The following is a 9,105-nucleotide window of genomic DNA, read 5'->3' as shown; positions in this document are numbered from 1 at the left end:
GCCGATGGTAATTCTTCTGAAAGAGGGGTGTAATAATCTGCACAGTGAAGGAGAGATAATTCAAAATCTATATTCTATAGCCCGGAGTGAGACTACCGTAGTCACAAGTGAACAGGTCTACAAATACAAATGCCTACAGAATCCTACCAAAAATACAAATATTTCATAAAATACAGAAGGAACTAAATGAACTCTTAAGCCCAATGCACACAGCGTGCGATTTCTGTTGCACGTCAACATTCCATTTTGAAGTTTGAATGGAAGTCTATGAGAAAATCGCATCCCAATGCACACGGCCCCGATTTTAAACGCACAGCGAAAATTCGATTCCATTCATGACAACAATGGAAGTTGTCGTGCAACAGAAATCGCACGCTGTGTGCATTGGGCTTTAGATACAGTATCATCATGCTTTTTGTGGTGCTTAGAGGGTTACCCTGAATACTCTATTGTAGTAAGTACAATTAATTGAAACACAAACCACTCTGGTGAATCAAATGTTAAGTTGCAGTATAGGAACTGTATCAAACCAAGCATAAAATGCAATACATTCTTTGAAAGGCAAGTGAAATACCATGTTTTCCCCCCAAAAAACATAAAAATGGAACACAGGAAGCACTGAATCAAGGGACCGTAATCCCATTTCATTAGAAAGAGGTTTCTGGATGGGGAAAGAAAGGCATGTATGGTTGTTGTCCCAATGGATTCAGGACAACAACCGTCCCACCCCCCTTACCACTATTGCTCCATTACAGAAATTGCGATTTCCCCATCCGCATCATTTCTGGTGGTGGTGGCGAGGACTTAATTAAAGTACATCCATGGGGTAGGATGGCTGCAAGGTATAAAAAAACTAAAAAGTAACGTCAGCACCACTAACTTCAAACCCTAAACAATAAACAAAAAGAAAGCTTGGCTTCCATGTATTCCAGCTTCACCAGTAGGGTGACACCTGTGATGGGTTGTCTGCTCCTAGAAACAAACAGGCCTTGTTGTTGAGTTGTAGATTTTGGCCTTCTCCTAATTTTCCTCTCATGGTTAGTTTGTGGGGTAAGTTGACAGGGTTTCCCCCTCTGCCCCAATAAGTAGAGTGACCCCCCCCCCCCCCCCCCTCTCGCTCAGAAGGTCAACCCCACATCCGACTTGCAGGGGTTCCATGGCCCCCCTAGGTGCCCGTCCACCTCGCTGGTCACCGGAGGTTAAGGGTCAGGGCCACTATAAGGACGACCCCTGTCAGCAGCAGAAATGGCAGCCAGGTCTTCAGGAATCCTGCACAGCTGGAGATCAGAGAAAGGGAGAGAGAGACAGAGGGAGGGAGTGCAAGAGAGAGATGTGTGAGAAACAGAGAAGCATTGACTTTCAGGGAAAACCAAAAATAACTCAAGTGATGATAGTTGATAGGTGATAATCAACATTTTCCCTCATGCCCCTCATTTAGGGCTTTCACACCGCCACGGCTCCATGCCGGTTCTGGTTCTGGTTCCTGTTCCGGAACCTCACAACCATGGTGCTTTCTGGTGAACCAGCCTGTGTTCATAGCAGTTTAAGAGGAACCATCAACGTCATCAACGCTGGGTGACGAAGGGGCAGGATAAATGTCACAACAAGATAGCAGCTACTTCACTGGAAATGAGGATAATATCTTCCACTACAGTATCTGAAATAAACACTGTTTTGTATGAAAAAAAACAAGACACTTTCTAAACACATTCTCTTACGAGCCAGCTAATCTGATACTAGAATAGAAATGTCCATGAAGTTCACGTGTGCATGTGTTTGTTTACGTTTTGTCCCCTTTTTACTCTCTTGCTCATCTTCACAACCGAAGGAAGACAAAATGTCTGTTCTAGTAACGAGTAGCTGGCTAGTAAGAGAACGAGTTTAGAAAGTGTCTTTTGTTTTTTTCATATGAAATAGTGTTTATTTCAGGTACTATCATACTGGCGACGTCATGGTTCTAGTTTTTGGTTCCCGCTTGAGAACCATTTCTGGTTCCTGCTGCAGGCTCAGAACCAATTTATTTTCGGTCTGAACGTGCCGGCTGGTTCAAGGTTAGATTCGGGAACCGGAACCGGCATGGAGCCTTGGTGGTGTGAAAGCCCTAATTGTCTTCACAGCACACTCCTGAGACCGCACACATGCCATCAATTACTCTGCACTCAGGTGTAGCCATGGCAACTAAAGTCCATCTCACACCAGCGGCAGCGTTATGCCTGTCCAACCCGCTCCAGGCCTTCCGCCCACAAACAAACTCTCACAGGAGGAGGGCGTGGGGGAAGAGCTGTCACATTCCTTCAATTACAATATACTGTACTGCTTCAGCAAATGTTTATCACTTAGCCTACATGTCCTTTTCAATCTCATCAATTTCTATAGAAACATTTCAGTTAGGTTGTTCTTCACTGAGGGTGCGTTCGTAAATACGCTCTGGAAATCTCCAGCTCCACTTCCGATGGCTACATGGAACATAAAGGTACAGTAACCACTGTTCTATAGGCTGAGTGCTGTATCTCACCTGACATGCTTGCCATGGATGAGTGAGAGCAAACACAGGTTAACCATGTTCCAAGAGGTGCTGTTTTCATAACGCATCAGGTTCAGCGCCATGGCAACATGGGAGTGACAGTTGTCGCAGCAGAGGTTGTGCTTAGGAAATATTTAAAGAAAAGGTATAATCAACATTGGTGCATTCTTTCAATTGAAATAATACATTTAAAAAAAAGAAAAATAAGAAATATTTACCATCCTGTTTTTGTACTCCTCTGAGGCATCATGGACAGCTGTGTCCCAAGCATTAGAGCCACTTGCATACACCTTGCTCACATCAAGCATCCAGTACCTACAAGTGAACAGATCATCTTTCAGCAACAAAGTTGCGTCTCTCTGCAATGCACTGCACCAATATTCACTCTCAGACTCTGATTCAAATAATAACACAGTAATTTCATTTAAGATGCATCAGGGAAAGATCCTTTTTTTTTATGTCATTTTTTTATTAGTATCAAAATACCCCAAAGCATTTCATGTACTTACTTTGTTGGTCTCCCGAAGGCCATATTATCTTCCTGCACAGAACAGCGAGAGAAAAAAAATCAAGCTCATGTTAAACATAAACTCATAAACTCAACAACAGCTCTCAACAACAATAGATGATATGGTCAGATATGGTGCTGGGCATTGAGGTGCTAAGGGGGCAGAAAGACACTCCAGGACAGGAGCAAGTGGCACTGGCCAGTGTCACAGGAGGTCAAGCTAACCCTCTTCTCATGTTTCCTGTGTTCCCCTGGGAGAGATTCACTTACTGTTGTTACATCTCTTCCAGACTAGGTCTGGGAAACAACAGCCAGGCCCATTGGAAACAAGCCCATAGAATACCCAGTGAGGCAATTAAAACTGGTAAACAGATGAAAGTATACAGCTGGGATTCTCTAAACCACAAAGCAAGTCTAAACATAAACATAAACATAAAGTGGTGGCAGGACTTCTATTACTTGTTCACTTTTCACCTAATCCTATGGGTATAGTCTGTTTAAACTCAGTAATTGTGAAGAATTGGCTTTCTTTTTTTCTTGGGATGACACAATGTGCTTGTAGGGAGGCTTCAGGGAGTTGGCTGATAATATTGAACTCTCAGACAAGTTTTCCCAAGAAGGGCAATGTAAAGCATTGACAATGCAGGGCAATTTAGCTTCTCTTTTTCTAAACCTGTTTCCAACAAGAGGCAGCACACATGTTGTTTAGTTAAATCACATCACTACAAAGAGCAGCACCTACAACTTCGATCAAATTAAATCTATAGACAGCATAGTCCAAAGGTCAACATCCAATGTGCTTTAAAGCTCACCCTGCACATTTAGACAAGGAAAGAAGTGATTAGCTAATTACGAAGACATGAATATGATAATGCCTGTGTGGATATTTGAATTCCAGCCATCTGATTGGATTGGTCTCCTTCAGTCTAGTTATAGAGGTACTCACTGAGACAAAGTAAGGTCCTGCAAAGTCCCGGATCACACCATTTGAGGTGCAGATTCCCATATGTCCAATGAATGGGAGCAGCCATCTGAAAATACATTATAAGTCATGTCAATGTTACATTATTAAAAGCATTGCAAAGTCTGTATACGCAAGGAGAAGGACCATTTGATAATAAATCATAATGAAGTTGTGTATGGGCTAAAAATGCCAATTTCAGCACTTTTCAGCAATCTTTCTTAGAGTGTTCTGTATAGCCTTACAACTCAACAACGGGGATTCATTGGGATTCAGTGATCCAAGAACTCAAAAAATAAAAAATACAATAACAAAAATAATGCCACTCAAATAAATGAAATGGCTGTTTAATATAAACAGCCAAAACGGACAACTGAGCCTATTAGGCTATATAGCAATGTGTCAATCTGTAAAACAACGACAACCTGTCAGTGTGCATTCATGACGTCGCTTTGGACAAAGCTAACCGTAGTTCCCTTTTGGCGACACTGTCGCACTCTGCCCAGGCAAGACTGACACTGGTACATTGTTGTTGTCACACAGCAACTCGTGTCATTTTGAATACGTGCGGAAGAATCTTCTCGCCACCAAGCTCGTTACATACAGTAGACAATGTTGACCATTCTGTGTACATGCCTTAAAATCACTCTCATTTAACATGAACAACTAGCCCACAAGAAAACAATCCAAACCATGGCTTTCATTACAGCATGAACTGTTTAACTCAGTATAGCATCAGTGTTACTACATGTATTTACACTTTGGCTTTTGATCACTAAGTAGTACTACTGTCCAACAAGAGATGATTGTCCAGGGTCCCTACGTTAGCTCAAATCATGGTATTCGCGGAGAAGCCAGTTGCTTAACAGACTAAAATGTCAAATCTATCAAGACGACTATGTCCTGGACAAGCAGGTTTTTCCAAACCATTTCTGACAGCTGATAGCCAACCAGGTAGCTAGAAGCTAACAAGCTAGTTCCCATTCTGACTGACCGAGCTGTCACAAACATACACAACACTGACCACGGCTACTCACGAGAGCACGGGGATAGGTGTCCATACAATACAGTAAGGATAGCGGCTCATGTCCCGGTCTATTCTCTCAAATGCTATGTGGTAATTCTTCATGGTGTCTATTTCGACAACATCCGCCATCACCAATTGTAAAAAATAAAAAAAATAAAAAGAACTTCATACGTCCCACTTCCTGGCAGCAACCCTCTCCTTTGATATCAAGCGCGAGCTTCCGGGGTCTCCGCAAGAACCAAAGTTCCTTTCATTAAAATGACTTTGGTGTCAAAACACGCTCTAATTTGGAGCTTCAGGCTAATTGCCCAAATCCATTAAATTGAAAAGAGCCATCAGACAATTTAATATTCTAAATGAATATAGGATGAGATGAGGCTCTGCTGTTTAAATTGATTGATTGCTAAAACAGAAATGACCTATTTAAACTAATATTAACTTGTTTTAAGAGAGGACAAAACTGGGCCGCATCATCATCTAATCTTCAAAAGGCAACAGGGCCATATCTGCATTTAAGTCAATCTTCATTCCTACAATCGGTGCCTTTTGGACCATCACTTATTTCATATAACTTATACAATATTTTGAAGATATTACATGTTAATAATTTCCTTCCTAATCTAGCATAACATTTTATACTCAATGCAATCGGTAAAGCACTACAAAACATTGAACATTTGGTGAAATAAGGCATGGATGCTTACTTGGCTGTCAATGTTTTCCAGACTAAAAGAGGGTGTACATTCCTGAAAGTCATTATTATTCAGGGTAGTTTCAGCAGTGTAACAGGATGGACATGTTCTTTAAGGACACAAACACGAGTTGGATGAGTCTGACATTAAATAATAATTTAATATGATAAACAACCTGTTGTTAGAAAGAGAACTCAGTCAATATAGTGATATTATATTACAATTAATGATCATTAAAAATGTTAAGATTTGTGAGTTTTATGAATATGATATCCCATGGAAGTTGAATGAACTTAATTGGGGACATCGCAAAACAACTTAGTGACACAGAAGACAAATAGATTATTATTCATGAAATTAAGTCACTTAGTTTAGTTAGTTTAGGTTATATCATTGAGTTTTATGGTTTCTTAATATACATTTCTTAATAAACCCATAGATACCCAGACACAGTTTTCCTTGCATGGGAATTAAGCAGTGACTTTGCCATTAAATAAAACATCACCCCGCGAAGACACAGTGTGTGATGAAATCCTTCTTTCACTGACTCTGATGATTCTGACTCTTCGACGTGTGGTTGCTCCCTTTGACAGGCATCAAGCTATCCAAATGTGCCTTGCAAAAAATAAATAAACATACTTTTACGAAGCGAGCAAAGGGAGTTAGTGAGCTAACTTTAGCTCAAACTCAGGATAGGTCAAAGTTACCTTGCTAACTCCCTTTACTTGGTATTAGGCCTACATTACTTTGCAAGAAAAGGACGTTGAAGACGTTTTGGGGGGAAATGTTTAGTGGAACTGTAGGCTAAGCTAATTTGACTGGACGATACCATACAACTCCAAATGAATACCTATGCATTTTGTCAAATTATTGATTCAAGATGGTTTGTCAAGAGGTAAAAGGTGGTACATAGGCCTATTGATGTGTGCATCCGGGTTGGACTCATTGAACAGAAAGAATAGATCCTATGATTTACCATCTGTACCCAGATAGCAGGCAATTCAGGGCAGATGCGCAAGATCTGCACAGGGCTTGAGTTGTGTCTCTAGTCCTATGGACCGAGTCTGGCATTACAGTAATGGCACTTTTCCACTACCGGGCCGTACCGTGCCGGGCCGCGTGATCCCGGTTTGTTTTGCTTTCTCCACTGCCAACTGAGCCGTACCGGGCCATAAGGTCTGTGAAGGTCTGTTCCTGGTCTGTTGTGTATAATGGAGAACGTATCCTACCCGTACCATACCGACATTTTCAAATGCATGCCGTGCTGAGCCGTACCGGTCTGGTCAATGGAAAAGTGCCATAAGTGGCCCAACAGTGAAGGCCTAAAAGGTCCGCAGTCAGTTTGAGTTTTTTAAATTTTAAATTTTTGACATTTAGCAAAGTTGTGTGTTTACTTGTTGTAGGCCGATTCTGACATGTGGTATGTGGGCCAACAGCATTATTATGGCCAGAAGTGGTTTGAAGTAGGGGCAAGTCACGAAGCACACGTGACTTGAGTCCTTTCTTCACTCAAAGAATCGGATCAGGCTATTAATATGGTATGTCACAACACAGTCAATCATGAAATGTGATCAATATTTAACATTAGCTATCTAGCATTATCTATAAGTAGCACACAAGTTCCCGCCCTGAGTGAGTGCATACATTGGTTCGCTAACTGTAGCATGGCACTACTGTATCAGGTATTGTCTAGTCTGTATATAAGTTCCCTTTCACTGGTGAAAGCTATAGGTCTACTCATGAAATCATGATTGACCAGAGTCAATATAGCAGGGAAAGAAAATAAGTTCAATGCCGCTTACACAGACAAAAGTTGTTGCTTGCTGAGTTTTCAGACTAAAACCAATTTTCTCAGTATAATCAAATTAAGTAGTGCCATTGATGGGCATAACCACAGTTTTGGAGAAAATCCATGAGACAAACTAAAATTAAAATGAAAGCTAAATTAGACTCAAACATATTTCCCCCCCAGGGATTAATTATATATCGGGACCATATCTATGGTGGGCTGATAAGAAATATATTTATAAAAATATATATTATTTTTGAATAAACTTCCACTGTAAGCAAACAGAGAGCAGAGAGGAAATAATTAATTCTTCCACAGGTTATAAATAATGTGATTTTCAGATGTATTAATGGGGCTTCAATCCATCAACATTTGCCCTATATTGCAATAATAGTCTTGGCTTTCGGTTCGAGCCAGCACAAAGTGGACTTGAGGCCGGTGTGGGGGTTGCAGTTATTGAGGGAGTTATCTATGGCAATGTTGGATTGGAAACAAAACTGAACCCAAGGGATCTGGGGTCTTTGTATTCCATACTGGTTCCCATTAGACGTGACAGTTGATATATTGTACGAAGGGCAAAAACAAACTACTCAGCAAAAGCAGGCAGACAAGATAAACGAAGGCACAGTAGACTCATCATAGGGGAACCAAGGGAATTCTCCTGCAAAATGCCACCTCAATATCCTGCCAAAGCATCCAACCCAATTAGGCCACTAGATGTGTATCTTAGAGGATGGAACTTCATGACATGTTATTCTTTCCAGCCAAAGGGTTGAAATATAAAATGTCAAATGCATGCCCCCCTCCGCTCTAAACTCCCCTACCTGTGATTACCAGGTTTGTGAAAATAAAAGGTTGTGAGGTTCTACAGCTTCAGCGACCACTCTTAAATAACCTTGGACTTCGGTCTCAGAGGGGAAGCAATACCTTTAGAGTGCAGAGAAGAGGTTAATAAAGCAAGAAGAATTAGGGAGTGTTTTTAGATTAGGGAAGAGGCAATGTTTCAAGAACAACATTGGGATACATCATTATCCACAGACACTGATCTACAATCATTACAAGGCTATCACATTTTCTTAACCTACCTCATATCTCTCAGTACATTTCTAACTACAGTCATGGACAAAAATATTGGCACCCCTGCACTTCTCCCAGAAATGTGAATTACAAATGCTTTGGTATTCACATGTTTATTTCTTTTGTTTGCTTTGGAACAACACAAACATGCAGAGAAAAAAGGCCAAATCTGATATGATTCCACACAGAACTCCAAAAATGGACTGGACAAAATTATTAACTTTATTATAAACTCCTCAAAAAAAGTTTGGAAACGTTATTTCAGTCGATTCTTCCTCCCCTTTAATAATACCAATTGGTATTGTATTTTATATCGTTGGAAAGCCTGATTGGTCACCTTTACAATGAGGTACAACTTGTAAGGATCATACATTCATGGAATGAGTAACACAGCTAAACGTGTGGGTAGCGGCCCAAAAAAATTGCCAAAATCCCCTGCAATATTCTTCTGTTGGTATTCACTCTCGTTTTGAGCTTCAAGTGCTGGCAGGTGTATGTCAGTCACAGGTGTATGTCAGTCACAGGTG

At 40.8% G+C, this 9,105-nt stretch overlaps 1 protein-coding gene across 1 annotated transcript; it reads right to left on the bottom strand.

Moving 5' to 3' along the window:
* Positions 1–1,146: 1,146 nt before the first annotated feature.
* On the bottom strand, positions 1,147–5,149 carry tmem222b (transmembrane protein 222b; the record flags this gene model as incomplete). Its single annotated transcript, XM_080532442.1, has 6 exons — positions 1,147–1,277; positions 2,516–2,646; positions 2,743–2,839; positions 3,034–3,065; positions 3,979–4,063; positions 5,031–5,149. The coding sequence occupies 6 exons, from the start codon at positions 5,147–5,149 to the stop codon at positions 1,190–1,192; spliced, it is 552 nt and encodes a 183-aa protein (XP_080388568.1). The 3' UTR covers positions 1,147–1,189.
* Between the last annotated feature and the right edge of the window lie 3,956 nt (positions 5,150–9,105).

This window comes from Nansenia antarctica (assembly GCF_963989245.1).
Source record: "Nansenia antarctica genome assembly, chromosome: 5".
NCBI classification, from domain to species: Eukaryota; Metazoa; Chordata; class Actinopteri; order Argentiniformes; family Microstomatidae; genus Nansenia; species Nansenia antarctica.
This window is presented reverse-complemented; position numbering and strand designations above follow the sequence as displayed.